Source organism: Coregonus lavaretus (genome assembly GCF_964263955.1).
Source record: "Coregonus lavaretus genome assembly, contig: HAP1_SCAFFOLD_3662, whole genome shotgun sequence".
Taxonomy (NCBI): domain Eukaryota; kingdom Metazoa; phylum Chordata; class Actinopteri; order Salmoniformes; family Salmonidae; genus Coregonus; species Coregonus lavaretus.
In genome coordinates this window covers 7501-31076 of record NW_028164128.1, presented here as the reverse complement: position 1 = coordinate 31076, position 23576 = coordinate 7501, and the positions used below count along the sequence as shown (strand labels likewise).

General features: G+C 41.8%; 1 protein-coding gene across 1 annotated transcript in view; it reads left to right on the top strand.

Moving 5' to 3' along the window:
• Nucleotides 1–1399: 1399 nt before the first annotated feature.
• The window catches only part of LOC311117433 (protein canopy homolog 3-like), a 29101-nt gene continuing 6924 nt past the window's right edge, over nucleotides 1400–23576 (top strand). Inside the window, exons 1-5 of the mRNA XM_084192365.1 lie at nucleotides 1400–1663; nucleotides 17699–17828; nucleotides 21537–21633; nucleotides 21956–22078; nucleotides 22194–22311. Coding sequence (XP_084048491.1) covers nucleotides 1558–1663; nucleotides 17699–17828; nucleotides 21537–21633; nucleotides 21956–22078; nucleotides 22194–22311 — 574 coding nt within the window. The 5' untranslated portion in view covers nucleotides 1400–1557. The remainder of the gene's footprint in view (nucleotides 1664–17698; nucleotides 17829–21536; nucleotides 21634–21955; nucleotides 22079–22193; nucleotides 22312–23576) is intronic.

The window sequence follows — 23576 nt, the reverse complement described above, 5'->3', positions numbered from 1 at the left end:
AAGCCCTAAACCTAACCCTAACTCCAAACCCTAAACCTAACCCTAACTCCAAACCCTAAACCTAACTCTAACTCCAAGCCCTAAACCTAACTCTAACTCCAAGCCCTAAACCTAACCCTGAACCTAACCTTAACCCCAAATCCCTAACCCTAAAACGAAACCTAACCCTAAACCTAAAATAGCCTTTTTCCTTGTGGGGACCAGCGAAATGTCCACACTTGTCCGAATGTTCCTTGTTTTACTAACCTTGTGAGGATCTGGTCCCCAACAAGGATGGTAGAACCAAACACACAGGACTGACCACATTGGGAGTGGGGTCATCAGACTACTCCACACAACTAGATATAAAACCAATCTATTAATTATTGTTAGTAACGACACTGACATATAGCCTACATCCCAAATGGCACCCTATGTAGTGCACTACTTTAGACCAGAGAATGGCACCCTATTCCCTATGTAGTGCACTACTTTAGACCAGAGAATGGCACCCTATTCCCTATGTAGTGCACTACTTTAGACCAGAGAATGGCACCCTATTCCCTATGTAGTGCACTACTTTAGACCAGGACCCCGTATACATTATTTAGCAGACGCTCTTATCCAGAGCAACTTACAGGAGCAAAGTGCCTTGCTCAAGGGCACATCAACGGATTTTTCACCTAGTCGGCTCGGGGATTAGAACCAGCGACCTCTCGGTTACTGGCTACAACGCTCTTAACCACTAAGCTACCTGCCGCCCCACGTTTATACGGACCTATGTAGGGAATATGGAGCCATTTGGGATGCATCCACAGACTGTATTACACTGTAAGCAGTAGTTAAGTGGTCCATAGCTAAACACATTACATTGAACGTCACGGGTGAGTGAACGAAATGAACGCATGGATGGATGGATGGAGAGGTGGAATGATGAGTGATTAAATATTGATGCAGTGATCGAAAGGGATGGATAGAAAGAGGCTTGAGGTTTGAAGTAGCCCTTACCCACAGATCTAGTATCAGATTACCTCGATAACCATGAATATGGAATTTCTAACTGCATGGATCTGGATCTGGGGGATGTTGTCTCAGTGGTTATCGGGACAACTTGATTGATAATTGGCCAGTATATTTTGGACAGTATACTTTCTGGGGAGCTGTAACAGAGAGGACGTAGTACATACTGTATAATGTACTGTCTGGAGGTAAAATAAAATAAATTACGCTGTGTAAAAATAAGAGAATGGCGCCCTCTGTCGGATGTTCTACGTGATTGCACGCAAACCGATCCTAGAGCCATGCGTAAATAACCAATGAGTAAGGGCTACGACCACTCTCGTCTCCTTCCCTGATTGGTCGAGCGGCGCTACTTTTCGGCCTGTGATTGGTCCAGAGCGGCCCAGCTGTGGTTTGTAGCGCTGCACAAGGCGGAAGTGAAGCCACTCGTGAAACGTAAACCAGTACCAGGTTGAGTGCGAAATGTAAAGAAGTGAATCTAACGGTCTCACATACTATAGACGTTTTTTTGTTGTTGTTGTATTAATTACTAGACAACAACAACAACAGTTACTCAGAATGATTTTGTTTACTTGCGTGACGGTGTTTTTGCTGAGCGCGTTGGTCGAAGGAGCGAAGAAAGAGGGAGATGACGAATGGGTTAATCTCCCCAATAAATGTGAAGGTAGGAAGACCAAGAACGATGCTATTCATTAACTCCATTTGGAAAACCCCAAATAAAGATAGCTTGTATTTTATTATGTCTTTGAAATCTAGGCATGCAATACCCTGATAATAGTAGCCACTCCACGATCAGGTTGGAGTTGAGAATTATTGGCTATCCTTTGCCCGAGAAGGACAGGAACGATGCTGTTCATTCGTTCCATTTTGAAAGCTATAAGCATATTTCATTCATTTTCATTACATTTACATTTACATCATTTAGCAGACGCTCTTATCCAGAGCGACTTACAAATTGGTGCATTCAATTTATTATAGCCAGTGGGACAACCACTTTTTTTTTTATGGGGGGGGGGGGGGGGGTAGAAGGATTACTTTATACTATTCCAGGTATTCCTTAAAGAGGTGGGGTTTCAAGTGTCTCCGGAAGGTGGTGAGTGACTCTGCTGTCCTGGCGTCGTGAGGGAGCTTGTTCCACCATTGGGGTGCCAGAGCAGCGAACAGCTTTGACTGGGCTGATCGGGAACTGTGCTTCCGTAGAGGTAGGGGGGCCAGCAGGCCAGAGGTGGATGAACGCAATGCCCTCGTTTGGGTGTAGGGTCTGATCAGAGCCTGAAGGTAAGGAGGTGCCGTTCCCCTCACAACTCCATAGGCAAGCACCATGGTCTTGTAGCAGATGCGAGCTTCAACTGGAAGCCAGTGGAGTGTGCGGAAGAGCGGGGTGACATGAGAGAACTTGGGAAGATTGAACACCAGACGGGCTGCAGCGTTCTGGATAAGTTGTAGGGGTTTAATGGCACAGGCAGGGAGGCCAGCCAACAGCAAATTGCAGTAATCCAGACGGGAGATGACAAGTGCCTGGATTAGGACCTGTGCCGCTTCCTGTGTAAGGCAGGGTCGTACTCTCCGAATGTTGTAGAGCATGAACCTGCAGGATCGGGTCACCGCTTTGATGTTAGCGGAGAACGACAGGGTGTTGTCCAGGGTCACGCCAAGGTTCTTTGCACTCTGGGAGGAGGACACAATGCAGTTGTCAACCGTGATGGCGAGATCATTGATTCTATTAGCTAGAACGAGTTGCATTATGTATTTTGTTATCCCTGATAACCTGATAGCCTAATAGTTGCTCTCGAGAAATAGGAAAGTGAGGTTTAACTGACTTTGCATTGGGACTTGATGCGTATACTAATGCAAATCCATATGTTACACGTGGTTAGGTTTATACTACCTACTCTTTAATTAACAAGGCTTTCCGCCTTATCCCGAGAGTTCTCAGCTATAAACACCGTTTCCTGGCGGGACCATGTGAACTACAATCCCAACGCTTTAGTTGAACAGTGCAAACGAACGTCCTCGGTCAAGTCAAGCCTTCCGCGCTGTAGAATGTGTGTGTGCGCATGTACATTATGGTAACACGCCGGAATATGCTTTTCAGGGAGAGATCTCTGAACCTCTCCTTAACAGATTTAGTGTCGCCAGTGAATTGTGTGGTGATGATGTGATACGTTTATACCCAGTAACGTCATTCAAAAAAGTGAGGCAAATTCTATTGACTTTATTCACACTTTTTTTTTTGTTTCGGTTCGGTATCAATACGCATCATACGCGGAAGCACATGCCTCGCAGGCGGTAGTTCGGTTAGACCCTCTACAGTGATTGAGATTCCACTTAACTATGATTGCATTTGGAGGTCTTGCAGTAAAGAAATACCTAAGCACTTTATAAAGGCAGATCTGATTAAACTAATATCCTGCTTAATAAAGCCATGATTGGATTTTTATAATGATTATAACCTATTGTCAAATATGATAATGTATAATTTTTTAAATCATTTTAATTGAAGCTAATTCAAATAGATTGCCAGTACAAGTAATTACTGGGTTAGTTTCGTCTCATATTCCATAATATCTCTCTCTCTACCATTTTTGTCTAGCGTGCAGTTTGAAGGAAGTTGCTAACTAGCGTTGGCTCACGAAACTACCTCTAACTTCCTTCATACTGGACACAGAGACATAAAAATTGTATCCACGGGTTCATCTGACTGTGGGGAAGTAGATAAAGGGATTCACTGCCAAAATCCAGAAGTATTGCTTAAATGTTAATGTAGAGGGTCAGAGACCGGAGCTTCTCTCCCTGTCAAGCATATTTCGCGAGAAAATAATCTTTAAAATAAAAAAAAGATACTGTCGTATCGCGTCGATGCTGGTGATTATTGCTGTCAAACAAAGAGTCCGCTTAGGCTGCACTTTGATTATAAGTTTTATTCATATCACAAGATGTCAGCATAAGTTTACAGACCTGCAGTGTCTGGAGAAACAGTGTCCCAAAATAATCTGTCTGTTTCTAACCCCCTCTCTGTCTAGCCCATACTTATAAGGAATGCAAAAATATGGGTTGCTCCCTCTGCTGTCCAATCACCTGTCTCCCCTGGGGCGTCACCCTACAAATGGTTATATTTGAACTAAGATAAACATCCCCCCCCCAGGTTCCCCTAGAATAGTCATAATCTTCATATACGATATTCCCCCCTTCGAGACGAACTAAAAGTCTCGAAAACAAAAAGAACAGGATTATGACAAGTAACAATTTATCTTATTGAGTATCTTTAACATTAAACCAAAAAAAATGTCTCTAGAGTGTAAATACCTTTCTATGAACTATGAACAAATGTTTATGGAGTGTGAATACATTACTATGAAATATGAACAAATCTTTATGGAGTGTGAGAGCGAAAAACCTGTCTGGCAGCCTTTGTTCCAAATATCCATCCATCAATCAAGACAGTAAAATTCTCTCACGGTCCCTCTGCCCCAGGCAACCACCTAGGTACTCCCGATGAATTCATAAATCTTTATCAATGCATTTGAAACTATGATGCAATTAAATACACATGTAAGCCCCTGCAAACAAAATACTATCCAAAAAATATCCACACCAAGGCTGGTCGACCCATCGGACCCTACCGTGAATCTCTATCCCTGCCTAGACTCCCTGTCCCTAAGCATTCACGAAATAAACAAAAACATCTAAGATCCCCACATGTATCCAATAATCATCAAATATCATTCTACAAAAATTAATACCTAAGAAAATGACACACATTATGTATTACACATGCAAATATGTCTATATTTCATTGCAGACACTGGAATGTAGTCCACTACACTTCATCTCCTCCGTAGTCTCCTCTTCCAATGCATCGTTGATGATGGAATCGGAACATTTCCACACCTTCCTTGTTCCATCTCCTCCAGTTCCCTTCATATTGTCCCTTCATATTGTCCTTGTTTGAGTATTTCAATCTCTACATTTTCCCCCAAATGCTCCTGGAAGAAAAGAAAAGACCAAACAGTATCTTTTGCAAAACAACACTTTCAAATTAAACATCAATATCAACTAAGAATATAAAAATTATATATAAATGATGTATGAATCACATTATCCTATTCCCCCCTTTGATTCATAAAATCATACTAAAATCACACTAATATTGAAAAAAATTTAAAAAATGATCAAATAATCAAAAAGGATATTTATCCATTAATACTCCATCCAGACCCCCTTGTCCATCTTCATCCAGATCAGGAACAGTCAACAACGGCATCTGAGTGTTGTCTCCAGGCATCACAACTCCAACCCATCTTAATATCATAGCTTTCGCAAAGGTCAGTAACAAAGTACAAAAGCAAAACATCACACACAGCGCTATCAGAGCTGCAACTAAAATCTGAACCATTACTGCTCCTACTGGGCCTAACTGATCTTGCAACCAGCTCCTTCAGATCTACCAAACGCATCCCTTATATTCTTCAACGCATCTATAACACTCGTGATATTATCGGAACTATTTGGGATCAAAGTATAACAATCATCCCCCGTCAGATTCATAGCCAAACATAAGCCACCTTGTTTTGCTAAAATATAGTCAAGAGCCATGTCATGTTTCAACAGCGTCAGTCTGTGACTTCTTTGAGTATTTGACAGAAGGTTAAACCCTCTTATTGTTTCATTCGCAAACCCCTGCAAAGTATAGGTAATATTATCAATATGATCTGCCAAAAATGTTACCCCATACCATGGAAAAAGTCCCAGTCCCCACTTCTCTCCTAGACTTATCCTCCAATGGTAGGCTTCAAGACTATGAAATGTCGCCATGTCTCTTTTCACCCTATTTTCAACCCTAGCTTCAGATTTATCTGTGTCCGGTGCTACCCCTCTTTTAATGGTAAAAGCCTCATATGGAAGCTTCAACGTTGACATGTAACAACATCCTGTCCATCCATAGGGTAAGAATATATATGCTTTATCACCACAAACCCACCAAATATCTCTAAAATTCCCAATAGTCACAATGCCAGGCAAAATCTGATCTTCCACCATCAAAGTCTTGCTGTTCTTACTACCGGGAACATAAAAAGTAACATTATATTTCCCATCTCTAACCTTATGTTCATGCTTACCCAAAGTCATCATATAATCATCACAATTTGATATTCCCATGAACATACCCTTTCCATCATATGTTTTATTAGAACAAAAACAACTTTTAGCCCTCACTGCTTTCACCTCCAATGCTTCAGGGTTCGCTGTTACCTGATTTTCCTTCCCATCTAACAAATTCACATAGGGTAATTCATTTAACCAAGAACACCTAAACCTAGGCCTAAACAAATGTTTTGACAACGACATTACTTTATCTGTTAATGATTGTTGCTGATACAACAGCCATGACAAAGCATAAGATTGACACATACTCGATAGAGGTTGAGCGACCGTCTCTAAAATGGAACCCCACGTCTCTGGTGCCGGAATTCTCAACAGACATGGACCCTCAAGATTCCTCACTGATCTTACAGAATGAGTTAACTGCTGGAACCAAAGATTTCTACCTGCCCATTCATCTTTAATCTTCAAAACAGAAGAATCAAATCAATATGCCTTCCATTTAGTTTCTCTTTTCCCTAACGAGCGGTATTGATCAGATGTATCTTCTGATGTTATGTTGAAATCAAAGAACTCATCCTGTACTTCCATGATATTATGTTGCACTATTTCAGATGAATCTATATTGTTCTCTACCACTATCTGCTGAGTCACTCTTGCTACATCCTTTAATTTCAGAAAAGTTGTTGTCGGTGTCATACTTCCTACATTTGTTATTGCTGTCGTACCATTAATCCCTTCCAAAGTTACCATTAAAGTAGTTGATTTAGTTGATGAATTAACACCCTTAATTACGTCTAGTGGGAAAGCTACCGATATCCTCTGTGTATTATTTACTGTTGGAGTGGCTATTGTAATATACTTCTCCTGAACTCCTTTGGTGACTGTGGAAGCTTCAACAGACTTCAATTCTTCCATTATAAGCGTCACTTTACGAACTACATAGCCTTTTAACCAATCATTCTTAACCGGAACAAATTTTAATGCTTGCACTAGATAAGTACACATATATTCTCCCTGATCTTTCTCTATAACATTACGCAAAATAAGTGAACAATCAGTCATAACCCTCTTCCCCTTCATATTGTTGTACAAAATATACTTCCTTTGACTAGGTGCAACCGCTTCTACTTCTGGTCCTGATAACAATACTTCTTCTCCATAATTATCTCTCCATGTGGGAGGAACGTCCCCTCCCCCACTCCATCTCTCACAGCTACAAGGAAGATGAGCTGTCTCACTCCTCCTAACCTTAATAACAGTCTTCTCTTCTAAAATTGGTGCTGGAGCTATTGGTTCCCTTGTAATCAAATGCGATATATTTATGGCTTTAATAACTATCAATGTTGAAAGAGTTAAATTGCTTCTCACTGTTGTTATAATAGACTGAAGTGTTGACGTCATTGTTGTTACTTCATCCATTCTCCCTAAGACTCTTAACTCTTCACTTGTATTTCCATCTCTCACCACTAGTGTCACTACTTTAACTATAATAATATAATAATAATAACTATCAGCCCTAACTCTGATCCCTCACTTTCAACCTGTTGATTATAAAAAATACATTTATAATCACCTTGATCCTCCTGCTGGGAATTGTAAATATAGATACCGCAATCACCCTCAATCTTTATTGTTCTCTCATCATTTAGCAACGCATACTTTCTCAATGCAATTGCTTCTAACAGATCTAAACTCCTGCCATATCTATCTTCCCACTGAACTCTAAATTTCCCTTCACCACTGTTCTCTCTCGTGCACTTACATGGGAGCTGAGCTGACTGTCCTAGAGTTACTTCAACCCTAGTTTTCGTAACGTTTTGGTCTGACTTTTCTCCTAACTGGTCTAGGCCTACTTTGTCTAACTGAATCACTAACTTCTCCTGCAACGGAGTTGCCCTTGGTGGTCTCTGCTGCTTCACATTCCACAGAAATATTCCCTGTTGCTTCTGGGACGTATTGAAAATCAATTTCCCCAAATCCCCTTTCCTTTCCATCCATTGCATAGTCATCTCTGGCATCATCAGAAGTGTAAACATTATCATCAACGTTATCCCCAACATTGATAATTTCTCCCTCTTCCTGTTCTCCCCTTTCTCCATCCTCTCTCTCTGCGCGTGGCACCTCTTCTACAGGCACTTTAACACAATGTGACAAATGATACCACGTAGGAGACCCCTTAACCTGGACAGCTGTTCCAGTACTACGAACCACTTCAAATGGTCCTTCACGACGTTCGTTATACCACTTCCTTCTGAATACCTTTACGAATACTTTGTCCCCCGGTTGTACTGTATTCCTCTTATCCTCCTCAAGCTCCTCCTGCACCTCTTCTTGTCTTTGCCTGTCAGAAACATATGTGGACAACTTTTTATGAAAATTGGCCATATATGTACGCTCTCATTTCATCTTCCAACAGAGCCAAGCTTGGACCCTTTCCGCTTGTTCGCAAACAAGGCGTAGGCATCCTTCTTCCTGTTACCAACTCATGGGGTGTCATACGTAGATCACACAACTCACTTGAGCGACACACCATTAGTGCTAAAGGAAGCGCCGCTATCCAGTTTAGACCCGTATGTTGACAAATTTTCACAATGCGATTTTTCAAGACACCGTTCATTCTTTCACACATCCCTTGACTCACACATCCCTTGACTCAATTTAACTGATTTATCCACAAATTCCCTTCCATTGTCTGAGGATATTCGATCGGGTAATCCCCACCTGCTTATGACTTCTTTACACAAGAACTTGACAACCGACTGAGCATCCTTACGCTTGGTTGGACAAGCTTCCGTCCATCGTGAAAATCTATCTACAACCACCAACATGTATCTTTTCCCATCAACTGGTTTTATCATATCAACAAAGTCAATAACCAACTCACGCATAGGACCCTTTGGTGTAGGAATGTAACCCGGATGAACAGTTACCCCTCTTCGAACATTATTTTTAAGACAAATTGTGCACCTTCCTATCATATAATCAATTTGTTCAAACAAATATGGAGCCCAAAAACCATATTCCTTTGTGATCTTTCTGTTAACTTCCCCCCTCGCAACATGAGCTAACCCATGTGCTTCCTGAATCATCAGACCTAAGAGGTCTAGAGGCGCTACTATCAACCCCTCATGGTTTCTCCACAGACCAGTAGCATCTTTGACCGCTCCTCGGTCTAGCCATAGCTGTTTGTCGATCATAGAAGCAGCTTCTTGCATCAAAATTACATCCTGAAGCGTAATTTTGTCTTCCAAGTCCACTCCATGAGTGACCAGAAAAACTTTTCCCAATTTATCCGCTCCTGCGACGGCTTTTGCAGCTTCATCAGCAGCTTTGTTCCCTTGTGTCACTCTTGACATATCTGTTTTGTGAGCTGCACACTTAGCTATTGCTATCTCTTTAGGCTTCATCATAGCATGCAACAGTTTCATTATTTGCGCATGATGTTGTATCGGAGAACCATCCGTTTTCTTAAACCCTCGACCTTTCCATACTGCCCCAAACAAATGACATACACTATGTGCATATGCTGAATCAGTGTATATCGTTACTCGCTTTCCTTCTGCTAACAAACACACTTCTGTTAGCCCCACAAGTTCAGCAAGTTGTGCAGACGCAGGCTGTGGTATTACTTCAGCCTTTTCCACAACAAATCCAGTTCCTCTGCCTTTAACTACTGCATAACCAGCACATAATTTATCTCCCACCCGATAACAAGACCCATCAGTCCAATACTCCAGGTCTGCCTCACGTAATGGAAAGGCTTGTAAATCTGATCTAAGCCTAGAATATCTCTCTGCTTCTTGGACACAATCATGTGGCTCACCATCCTCTGAAGTTGGTAAACTCTCGGCTGGATTTACTGTATCACACCTCACTAGGGTGACATCTTCCTGCTCTAAGAGCCTATGATAGTCTCTGAGCCTAGGCATAGTCAATGTATATTTTCCATAGTTCAGAAGATTTCTGAGACTATGATGGGTAAGAATTGTTACTGGGTAGCCCATCGTGACCGATGATGCTTTGTCATACATTGAATATACTCCCACCATTGCTCTGTAGCACAGTGGTAACCCTAGTTCTACCTCTGAATAAGCAGTAGAGTAGTAGGAAATAGGCTGAGGATTCGTTCCCGTGCCTGTCGGTTGACAAAGAACTGCACACGCATATCTACCTCCAGTAGAAGTAGACACATATAGCAAAAAGTTATTTGAGTAATCTGGTAGTGTAAGTGCAGGTGCCTCCTGCAATCTCTGTTTAATCGTTTCAAATGCCACATGGCCTTCCTGTGTCCAGGAAAGATTGCTATGGAGTTGACCACTCTCAGTACCTCTAACCATAGCTCTCAAAGGTGCCATCAAACTAGTATAACCCTCCACCCAAGCTGAGGAATAACCAGCAATACCCAGAAATGTCATCATCTCTCTGACCGTTCTAGGCTTTGGAGCCTTACGAATAGTTTCCACTTGCCTGTCCGAAATGTTTCTGTGGCCATGCGTTATGTTTTGACCTAAATACACAACCTTCTCCTGGCAATATTGCAGCTTTTTCTGTGAAACCTTATGCCCCTTTTCTGCCAATACCTGTAGCAATTTAATTGAGTCTCTATGACGTTTCCTTATTTTGTGAGCAAACCATTATATCATCTACGTACTGAATGACAGTGCTCTGCAATATCTGATCTATCCCTACCAAATCATCCTTCAGTACTTTATTGAAGATATGAGGAGAATGCCGGTACCCCTGTGGCATTCTACTGTACTCATAGAATTGTCCCTTATATGTGAACCCGAATAAATTCTGACTCTCTACACTAAGTGGAACACTAAAAAATGCTCCACATAAGTCTAACACTGTAAAATGTGTCGCATCAGGAGGAATTTGGGCTAACAAGGTATGAGGGTCTGGCACTTCTGCTGGAAAGTCAGTTACTACCTCATTCACTGCTCTCAAATCATGAACCACACGATAAGTTCCATCTGGTTTTTCCACAGGCCACAAAGGCGTGTTACTCCGAGGGTTTTTTGTTGCCCTTAAAACACCTGCTTTCGAAAGTCCTTCAATTTGTGGTTCAATCCCTTGGATTGCTTCATCTTTCAATGGATACTGATTTTTCCATGGAGGTCTGGCTCCTGGTCGAAGTTCAACTTTCACAGGTTGGGCTGATTTCACAAGTCCAGTATCGGTACTGTGTTGAGACCACAACCCTTCTGGAACTTGTTGCAACATCTCCTCTTTCATAGAGTCTGAATCCATCTTCATATTGCAAATAGATTCATGTGTCATTCCTACAGCCTGTGGCTCTCCTTGTCCTTGAGCCGAAATCATTATTTTAAGAAATCGTCGATCTTCACTTCTCCAGATCGCCAAATTCTCTTTCATTGGTCTGAAAATAAGTTTATCTGCTTCTGTCATCATTTCTCCTATTTGCTTCTGCTCATAGCCTTCCGAAACCAACAAGGTAACATGTGGCACACTCTTCTCAATCTCAAATTCTTTATTCAGATAGTCGTCTGTGTTTATCTTCATAGCTGCTCCTTGTGGTCCTAAAATAATGCAACTTGAGCTAAGTTGAACATTCTTCGGTTGATGACTCAACCATTCCTCTGAGTGTGGTTGGGCAGCCTTCTTGAAATACTTGAGCGTACAATGGAATGGATATTCCGGAAGCCTCGCATCCGGCATATTTGCAACAATAAATCTCTCCCATATCTTAGCCTGCTTCATAAAATCTTCACTGAAATTTCCAATCCAGAATACTGAAGACAAATCCATCTCTGTCATCATCAACAATTGGTAAACCTTTTCCTTTGGCATTTCTACCAGACAGCCGTCTGGTGTACATCTTATTGTACAGTTCAATTTACACAATGCATCTCTTCCCAATAATGCAACAGGTGTATGTTCTGATACCAGTATGGGTATTGTAATTTTCTGATTTTTATAGCAGAGCTCAATTGGTTCCGTAAGAGGAATCAGCTGTTTTACTCCCTCAAATCCGATTGTCCTAATGAGTTGATTGGACATAGGGAGATGTGTAGCATCTTCAGGCCGAACACAGGTGAACGCAGCTCCGCTATCCGCCATCACTTCCAATGGTCGGTTGTTTATTTTCACCTCAATTGTTGGATCTTTTTCCAGTCCTGATGCTACCAGCTGACACCCCCCTTTCGGATCTTCTAGGCACCTCTAGAATCCTTGCTCCGGACCCCTGTAGGGGTTCACCGGTCCTCCAGATGATCTTGACTGGCCCCTGTATCTTCCTCTGAAATTCCCTCTGATGTTTCCTCCTGACTTATTGCAGTCCCGGGCATAGTGACCACCCCGTCCACAATTATAACACACATCTTGAGATTGCTGGAATTGTGGCTGAAACCTTCCTCCTCCTTCGAAGCCTTCTCGTCCTCTTCCTCTCCAATTCTGTGTCTGTCCAGAAATTGGCTGTGGATATGAAACAACTGGTACCGCCACTGGTGGCTGGTACAATTGCGGTTGGAACTGTTCTGGTTGAAGCTGTGGCAGTGATTGTTGATTTGGTGCACACTGATTCTGCATAACCAAAGCTTGTTTCTTCTCCTTCTTATTCTCCCCCAGTTGTATTTGATTGAGTTTTCTGAGAGTTTCTTCGTCCTGTTCTTTCTGGTTGTGTTCCTTTTTCCTGTACAGATCCACTTGATGGGCTATATGATCTGTATAGACGCCTTTTGTCATGCTTCCAAGTCCAACCACCTCTGCCAGTTTGCTCCTTACTGGTGAGGGCAGTCCCATTTGCAGTTTAGCTCTCAAAATTGACTGCTCAATTTGACTCACATCTGGATCATTTCCAGTAATATTTCTCCACACTTGAACTCTTGACACATAGGCTCTCGGATTTTCTTGTTGGCCTAGTGGGTCAATCAGAATATTATCAGGATGCACATTTGTTGGAAATGTATCTTTCAATGCTCTCCACAGACTATTCCTACTTGCAGCCAACAATTCAGGATTGTTCACTGCAGTCCCTACATATCTAATGAGTCCAGTTCTCTGAAAGACTTCTTCCATATCTGGAATCCCAATGAGATTAGCCAAAAGTCTCTTAACGTCTCCTATGGCTGACTGTGTTCCCACCGTAATTTCTTCCAATTTCGAAATCCAAGGATAGGCCCCATCTTGAAGAATAGGCAGCTTCTCAAGTATATTTGACATATCGGTATTTTGCAAAGGCTTATATTCTAAGTTTTGACCTCGAATGATAACTGGCATAATTTTACTCGTGTCCTCTTTCCTTGGCCTTAATGCATATCTTCTCTCAACTTTTTTGGATTCTTTTCTCCGCAGTTCCTCCTTCTGTATCTTCAGCGTCTCGAGTTGTTCCTCTAGTTCTCTTACCTCTTTGAAAGTCCTCGCTTTATCCATGCATGATACACATCGGTCTATATCTCTTTCTATTTCCTCTATGCCAGTCCTTGTAGGATAAACTCCTCTTGAATACACAGCACCTTTAGTCTCCAAATCTTTATCGCTGTCTTCCTCTTTGCTTTCATCAGAACTAGAATATCTTGTATCCTTCTTCTTCAAACCTTCCTCACCCCTTCTTTCCGTTCTGGCCAACCTCCGTTTGATCACAGGATCATATCCACCCATGATCTCCTCTGAATCACTCTGATCATCATCATCGTCCTCATCCCGTTCCATCCTACTTAACCTCATTCCACCCTTAGTTTCCAGACATCTCATTTTCTTTTTACCTTTGGAGTTTGGATGCATTTTTATGGTCGTTTCTGCTTGTCCTCTCTCTATTATTCGTTCATCTTCATCTCTGATGCAATAATCACCCTCCTGGATGATCACTGGAAGCTGAGTATAAACATCCCTAAGCTCTACTTCCTTCTCATAAGGTGGGGGTCTTTTCGCTGAATCCGTATGTGAGAAAGGTATACTGACTTCTGCCCTTAGTTTTTCTGTCGCCTTCTCTTCCTTTAGCATTTTCTCTATACCTTTGTTTCTCTTATCGTTGGTATCTTTCATCAGTTTTTGTCCTTCATCTTCAAACAGCTTAAGAACACCCAGCTCTCTTTGTCTCTTTTCTTTACGTCTTTCCCTTTTTTTTCCCTTCTTTTGATCTGCCTTGTAAATTGACAGAAGTACTTTCATGATGTTGATGACGTCAGGGTTAAGAGTCCCTTCCACTGGCCATGGTTGTTCAATGTCAGGCCAACGTTTGTTCCATTTGCCGGATAACCTCGCAATACCCTTAACTAAAGGATTACTATTCTCAACTATATCAACCGGTGTAATGACTTTCATAGCCTTGCTGTCCTTTCTCCCCATTGTAACCACTCTTTTATATTCCTTTATTGTGAATTATTTTATTTTAGACTAAATAGCCTATGGCTTCCCCCCTTTTAATTATTAATATAAACTAAACAACCCCAAAAAAACAAAAAAATCAATAAATAAAAATATGAATATCAAAAAAATCAATTAAATTTTTTTATTCCAAAAATGTTTTTAATTAAAATAAAAAATCAATTAAAAAATCAATTAAAAATTATGAATAATTTATATCCTATTTTACCAATAATCTATATCCTATTTTACCAATTTATCAATTAGTGGCTATCTTACCACAACCCATCCGGAAAGTAAATACAAGTAGTCAACTTCACAGCAATCCCAAAATCCAAAGACTTCCAATCCTACAACACTACAATACTCATAAATTCCATTGTTTAATAAGCACCCAATTATCTTAATTTCACAGAATAATGTCAGTACTTGATTTCCAACAGAACCCCTAATCAAGCCAAGTGATGCACAGAGACTCCAAAATGCAAATTTTATTCAATTGATCAGTCTGTTGCCAAGCGTCTGCGAAATTGTCATAACATCAAATATCCTGTAGGGGAAGATTTTGTAAACAGAACTAGCCTGATATCTGACTCGATCCTCTGCCGCGTCACACCTTGTCACGTGATGTATACGTCAGCACCTCCTGTCTTTCCCCTCTGAATCACTTCTCTCGTCCTATCGCCTCTCATATGACAAGGGAACAAAAAAGGACAGACAAGCATTTAAAGTTTATACACTCACTGAGTTATTTCCAGCATTCAATATTCTTTCACTCCCATTCGCTCTAAGAATTAACTCAGGACTTAAATAGCTCAATAACATTTTTATTTATTTTAATCCGTCATTTTATTTTATTTATTTTAATCCGTCAACATATATCTAATTTATAAATTCAATAGATCTCAACAAATAGTTTCATTTTCAAACAGCCGACGTAACAACCAGAACATTCCATTCGTTTTCAAATCTCTACGTTCGTCTGTGTCCGTCTCTCCCCCCGCAGCACCCCAATGTAACAGAAATATGACCAATTTACCCAAAATCCCCCGTGTTGTAGTTTTAGTAAAATCCAACGTGTTGTAGTCTAGTGCCGTAAAATCAAACGTGTCATAATCTAGTGCCGTAAACTCCCACGTTTTGTAGTGTAGTGCCGTAAAATCAAACGCATGCGCAAATACATTTAACGATACGATTTCCAGACAACAGAACGTTAGCATTCTGCTACAGCTCCTCTCTTTTACCCCTTATAGTCAAACAATAACACTTAACAGAGCTCACACCGCATAGAACCTGAATTCCACACACACAAACATAATTTAAGAGGCTTTATTCCATCGCAATGGCCCTCTAAGGTCACACGTTAGCATGTAGCATGCAGCATATTAGCATTTAGCATTAGCATTTAGCATTAGCATGTATCTAACCTGTGGCTTGCAACACGTAACACTGTAACCTGCATTGCCCTTTTCTTTGCCTTATTCTCTACCGTTTATGATGCCGTGAGTTCAATGGATATCTACAGAGAGGTTCCCCCAAACAGATATCCCGTCGGATAAAAGATGAGCAGTAACCACAATCAAATAAATTCCATCAACCCGAGTTTTCAGAACCCACCTAATACACATCTAACGCGCAAAAGGATTTTAGGCCCATCCTGGATGGCCCCCCTGGGGTCTTTACAAGATTGCAATGCCCTAATTGTATACGCATATCTGCCTTTAATATCTGCCTCGTATCTGCCTTGCATCTGCCTTTATTCACTACCATCGATTGCTCTAAAATTTTAGAATAATTATGACAGACCCTTAGTCGACCGCAATAAGACCACATCAGCACAAACCCAAGTAATTTACACGGTACACCCTTCCAATGCCCCCCAATAAGCCAGCGGAACAACTAATGCCCAAATTTTGTGAGAAATCTCACCTTATAGCCGGCTTGAGCGGTAGTCACCTCGCGACTCAGGAATGGAACAAAAAACGATGCAGACCTATCCCGGACGAGCCCCCATTTGTCGTATCGCGTCGATGCTGGTGATTATTGCTGTCAAACAAAGAGTCCGCTTAGGCTGCACTTTGATTATAAGTTTTATTCATATCACAAGATGTCAGCATAAGTTTACAGACCCGCAGTGTCTGGAGAAACAGTGTCCCAAAATAATCTGTCTGTTTCTAACCCCCTCTCTGTCTAGCCCATACTTATAAGGAATGCAAAAATATGGGCTGCTCCCTCTGCTGTCCTGTCTTCCCTGGGGCATCACCCTACAAATGGTTATATTTGAACTAAGATAAACATCCCCCCCCCAGGTTCCCCTAGAATAGTCATAATCTTAATACACTACAATACACTTACTGTAGCAGGTTTACACAGATCCATACGGCTGTGTTCCTCCGGCCGACGAACTACACTTCCTGCCCCAGTCACTTACACACAGGTATTCGAGCACGCTATATAGCTTAGCACAGGTGGTCTTCAGTCTGTCTTCCATAAGGAAGCACTGTAACATGGAGAAATGGCCGTGTGGGAACACTGACCCTATCAATGTGTGTAGTTATTTCACCTTTTTATTTATTTTTTTAACGTTTTTTTTCTTCTTCTAGCTGATATGAAAGATACGTTCCTTATGTTTGCAAAACCGTACCGCAAGCGTGTTAACGTTCAGAACGAGCGTCGGGGCTCTTTAAAAAAAAACTCCCCCGGCCAGAACATACCTTCATGAATAGACGCTAAAAGTAGTTAGCGTCTATGAGTGGGCTAGCCTAATAGTAGCCTTTGAGTCTTTTCCCATTATAGCACTTGCTAAAATAAGGGTTTATCTACTGTTTTACTGCTTCCTCTTACTACTGAAGATAAAAGGTTAGGACAAGTTAAGTGGAAGCGTTTAGAAAATAATCAGATTCCTGGGATCAGCGCCATTGCTAACTGCAAGCGCCGATGCTAACTAACATAGCTGGCCCCATTGTTGCAAAGAGTTATGGGATATTAGAATCCTCTTGTCTTAACCTCAAACATTTATTTCCTTTCCTTTTTGTCTCTCTCTCTTTCTCTTTCTCTCTCGCTTTCTCTCTTTCTCTCTCGCTTTCTCTCTCTCTCTCTCTCTCTCTCTCTCTCTCTCTCTCTTTCTCTCTCTCTGTCTCTCTTTCTCTCTCGCTTTCTCTCTCTCTCTCTCTCTCTCTGTCTCTCTCTCTCTCTCTCTCTCGCTCTCTCTCTCTCTCTCTCTCGCTCTCTCTTTGTCTCTGTCTCTCTCTCTCTCTCTACCTAGTGTGTAAGTTTGTGAGTATCGAGATGAAGTCTGCCTTTGACGAGACGGGGAAAACCAAGGAAGTCATTGAGAGGAACTACCGTTTTCTTGACGACAACAAGGGAGCTCCGCCAATCAAATATGTGAAGTCGTGAGTGACCCATTTATAGTGTGAGGACATGGGATGTGAAATGACTCTGAATAATCCATCTATTGCTGAATTCTCTAGTAGTGTGTAGTTGTACTTAAGGCTCAGCATTATATCGAATTCATTCGATTAATTCAAATGTATGTTTTTGCGCAATATTCCAAATGCCTGTATCGCAAGAAACACGTTTTTTATTTTTTTTGAGCATTTATGTCCTCAGGTTGTCTTTTTGGTCTCATCTCCTTCACTCCTTCTGTGCACCTTCCTATTTACACCAGAGATCTGTGTATAATGACGAGATGCTCACGTCTCTGCCCTAACAATGGGAGTCATTGTCCAAAATAAGCCCATAGAAACGCATTGGCTTATTTTGGAGATATTTTGGCGAGAGTGAAACCTCTCGCTTCGCCTCTTCCTCTCTGTTTACACACACACACCAAGCCCCTCCCCCTGCCAATCACAACAACAAAGATGAGAGATCACTTCTTCCTCTCTGACAAGCGGTTTCAACTCACTATTTGCATTTGAGGTTTGGTCCAACAGATTCGGGTCATATGGACACCGAAACACATTGAGACATTGTTTTACTGTAATAGAAGAGAAGTTAACCTTTTAACGATATCCTTTTTATGTCTCAACTCCTCAAATTGTACGCAGAGCAGACACTACTAAAACGGAAGGATCAATGAACATTAATTCAGGAAAATGTATTGTCAGTTTGTCGCACATGGCATTGCGGTACCATGTAACGCTAGCAGCATTTTAGCCAAAGACTGTTATACCAGCTGTCTAGTCTGTGTTTTGTAAATGTGCAATAAGCATAAAACACAATTATATAAGGAATTGGCAACTCATTCTGAGAAATAAGGTAGGTCACTTGATTTCAACATCTGAACAAAGTGGACAGGCTAACATGCTGTTCAAACAGTTGGAGACGGACAGAAGGGTGTGTTCATAACAATTCAACTGTTCTGCCTTGTTAGGTAGCAAATAGATCCAAATTGGCTAAACTTGAAATATAAAGATTTATATTTAGCCTAGGTATAATTTTACAAGCCCTGAATTCATTAGAATGTATTTTTCTTTTCTTTTTTTCTTTAGGGGGTAGATCAGCTTTAATATACAGCTTAATATTGCAGATAGATTGTAACTTCCATCAATGTAATTGTCTGCATCATTTCCAATCCCCCATGTTTTTTTTCTCTCGCATATATATATATATATATATATATATACAGTGGGGGAAAAAAGTATTTAGTCAGCCACCAATTGTGCAAGTTCTCCCACTTAAAAAGATGAGAGGCCTGTAATTTTCATCATATGTACACGTCAACTATGACAGACAAATTGAGAAAAAAAAATCCAGAAAATCACATTGTAGGATTTTTAATGAATTTATTTGCAAATTATGGTGGAAAATAAGTATTTGGTCACCTACAAACAAGCAAGATTTCTGGCTCTCACAGACCTGTAACTTCTTCTTTAAGAGGCTCCTCTGTCCTCCACTCGTTACATGTATTAATGGCACCTGTTTGAACTTGTTATCAGTATAAAAGACACCTGTCCACAACCTCAAACAGTCACACTCCAAACTCCACTATGGCCAAGACCAAAGAGCTCTCAAAGGACACCAGAAACAAAATTGTAGACCTGCACCAGGCTGGGAAGACTGAATCTGCAATAGGTAAGCAGCTTGGTTTGAAGAAATCAACTGTGGGAGCAATTATTAGGAAATGGAAGACATACAAGACCACTGATAATCTCCCTCGATCTGGGGCTCCACGCAAGATCACACCCCGTGGGGTCAAAATGATCACAAGAACGGTGAGCAAAAATCCCAGAACCACACAGGGGGACCTAGTGAATGACCTGCAGAGAGCTGGGACCAAAGTAACAAAGCCTACCATCAGTAACACACTACGCCGCCAGGTACTCAAATCCTGCAGTGCTAGACGTGTCCCCCTGCTTAAGCCAGTACATGTCCAGGCCCGTCTGAAGTTTGCTAGAGCGCATTTGGATGATCCAGAAGAGGATTGGGAGAATGTCATATGGTCAGATGAAACCAAAATATAACTTTTTGGTAAAAACTAAACTCGTCGTGTTTGGAGGACAAAGAATGCTGAGTTGCATCCAAAGAACACCATACCTACTGTGAAGCATGGGGGTGGAAACATCATGCTTTGGGGCAGTTTTTCTGCAAAGGGACCAGGACGACTGATCCGTGTAAAGGAAAGAATGAATGGAGCCATGTATCGTGAGATTTTGAGTGAAAACCTCCTTCCATCAGCAAGGGCATTAAAGATGAAACGTGGCTGGGTCTTTCAGCATGACAATGATCCCAAACACACCGCCCGGGCAACGAAGGAGTGGCTTCGTAAGAAGCATTTCAAGGTCCTGGAGTGGCCTAGCCAGTCTCCAGATCTCAACCCCATAGAAAATCTTTGGAGGGAGTTGAAAGTCTGTGTTGCCCAGCGACAGCCCCAAAACATCACTGCTCTAGAGGAGATCTGCATGGAGGAATGGGCCAAAATACCAGCAACAGTGTGTGAAAACCTTGTGAAGACTTACAGAAAACGTTTGACCTGTGTCATTGCCAACAAAGGGTATATAACAAAGTATTGAGAAACTTTTGTTATTGACCAAATACTTATGTTCCACCATAATTTGCAAATAAATTCATTACAAATCCTACAATGTGATTTTCTTGATTTTTTTTCCCTCATTTTGTCTGTCATAGTTGACGTGTACCTATGATGAAAATTACAGGCCTCTCTCATCTTTTTAAGTGGGAGAACTTGCACAATTGGTGGCTGACTAAATACTTTTTTTCCCCACTGTGTGTGTATATATATATATATATATCCTTTAAAAATATATATATCCTTTAAAAATATATATTTCCCTGTATTACTTTCCAACCCCCCCACCCCTTCCCTAATTGGAGTAATTAGATGAATTAGATGTAGATTATTGCTGACTGTTTGAAATGCAGTGTATTGACCTTCTGATCTTTTACAACAAGATGATGTTTAGGCCATATCGCCCAGCCCTGGCTGTAGTATGATTTGAGCATTCAATGGGTGCGTCCCAAATCAGATATGCATAGTGCATCCCTATGGGCCCTGGTCAAAAGTAGTGCACTATATAGGAAATAGGGTGCAATTTATCTCTAATGTAGACAGTGCATCTATAGGAGATAAAAATGCTACTAGACACTGATCCGAGACCAGTTTGATGTCTTCCCCACATTAGGGTTAAGGTTAGGTAGGGTCTGGTAAAACTGATCCTAGATCTAGGCCTAACCTCTCACTTCTACCCACAGCCTTTGTTCACTAGCTTTAGAAGCTTTCGCTGTAGATAGAAGTGCTCGACTTGAGATGGAGCGGTGCCTGTTTTCTCTCTGTCGTCGCCGTGGAGATAGCAAGGCTGCTATGGTAGCAGGGGACAAGAACTTGGTCCGGTACACTTCCTGTGGGAGGCGGCCTAGCCTTTATAAATAGGAATCTCTATGTGATGGGAGGTTGTTAGTCATGACTTGTGAATGTTTGAAGAAAGGCTAAATTAAATAGTGTATACTTTTTCAAAACCAGCCTGCATCTTTTTTCTTCCTAATTTTCTATCCTCTCTCTGTCTTTGTCTCTGTCTCTCTATCTCTCTGTCTCTGTCTCTCTGTCTCTCTCTCTCTCTGTCTCTATCTATCTCTATCTATAGAGATATCCGTTTCATTGAGGTTGTGGAGAATGTGTGTCAGAGGCTCTCTGGCTATAACCTACACAAGGAGAGGGAGGGCAGCAACCGCTTTGCCAAGGTCAGTGTTTGTGGGTGTGTGTCTGTACGTGTGTGTGTCGGCAGGCTCACGGAGTACAGACTAACAAGGACAATGATGTTTAACAAATATAACACAGATCATCTCTCTCCTTCTTTCTCTCCCCTCCTCCCTCCATCCCGCCCTCACCCCTCTCTTGCGTTCTCTAATGGACCGCATTTACTTTATTGACAAGTTGAAAAAAAATGTATGTACTGTCTGTAAATGTAATTTTTTCGTAAAATAAACTTAGTCAATGGATCTGCTCTCTCCGGGGTTAGTTATAGTTGAAAGTGTGTAATTTGGGTCATGTCCCCCTCCCCAGGGTATGTCCGAGACCTTCTCTACCCTCCATGGTCTGGTCCATAAGGGGGTAAAAGTCGTGATGGATATCCCCTATGAACTCTGGAACGAAACCTCCGCAGAGGTCGCCGATCTCAAGAAGCAGGTGAGGATCAGTCAATGTTTTAGAAATGTATTTTATATTATTCACAAATACATGTTGTTTTGTTGTTTTATTCTCCTGTGTGCCTGTGTCTTGTTTATGTGTCTCTCTGTCTCAGTGTGACGTGATGGTAGAGAAGTATGAGGACGTTATTGAGGACTGGTACAAAGGCAGTCAGGAGGAAGACCTCACCACGTACCTCTGTGAGAAACACGTTCTGAAGGGACAGGACACCGGTAATACACACACCTAACACAGATACACACACACACACACACACCTAACACAGATACACACACACACACACACCTAACACAGATACACACACACACACACACCTAACACAGATACACACGACCGCACACACACCTAACACAGATACACACACACACACACACCTAACACAGATACACACACACACACACACCTAACACAGATACACACACACACACACACCTAACACAGATACACACACACACACACACCTAACACAGATACACACGACCGCACACACACCTAACACAGATACACACACACACACACACCTAACACAGATACACACACGCACACACCTAACACAGATACACACACACACCTAACACAGATACACACACCTAACACAGATACACACGACCGCACACACCTAACACAGATACACACAACCACACACACCTAACACAGATACACACGACCGCACACACCTAACACAGATACACACGACCGCACACACCTAACACAGATACACACACACACACACACACCTAACACAGATGCACACACCTAACACAGATACACACGACCGCACACACCTAACACAGATACACACGACCGCACACACCTAACACAGATACACACGACCGCACACACCTAACACAGATACACACACACACACCCCTAACACAGATACACACACACACACACCCCTAACACAGATACACACACACACACACCTAACACAGATACACACAACCACACACACCTAACACAGACACACACAACCACACACACCTAACACAGATACACACGACCGCACACACCTAACACAGATACACACGACCGCACACACCTAACACAGATACACACACACACACCTAACACAGATACACACACACACACACCTAACACAGATACACACGACCGCACACACCTAACACAGATACACACGACCGCACACACCTAACACAGATACACACACACACACACACACACACACACCTAACACAGATACACACACACACACACCTAACACAGATACACACACACACACACGCACACCTAACACAGATACACACACACACACACACACCTAACACAGATACACACACACACACACACACCTAACACAGATACACACACACACACACACACACACACACACACACCTAACACAGATACACACACACACACCTAACACAGATACACACACACACACCTAACACAGATACACACGACCGCACACACCTAACACAGATACACACAACCACACACACCTAACACAGAT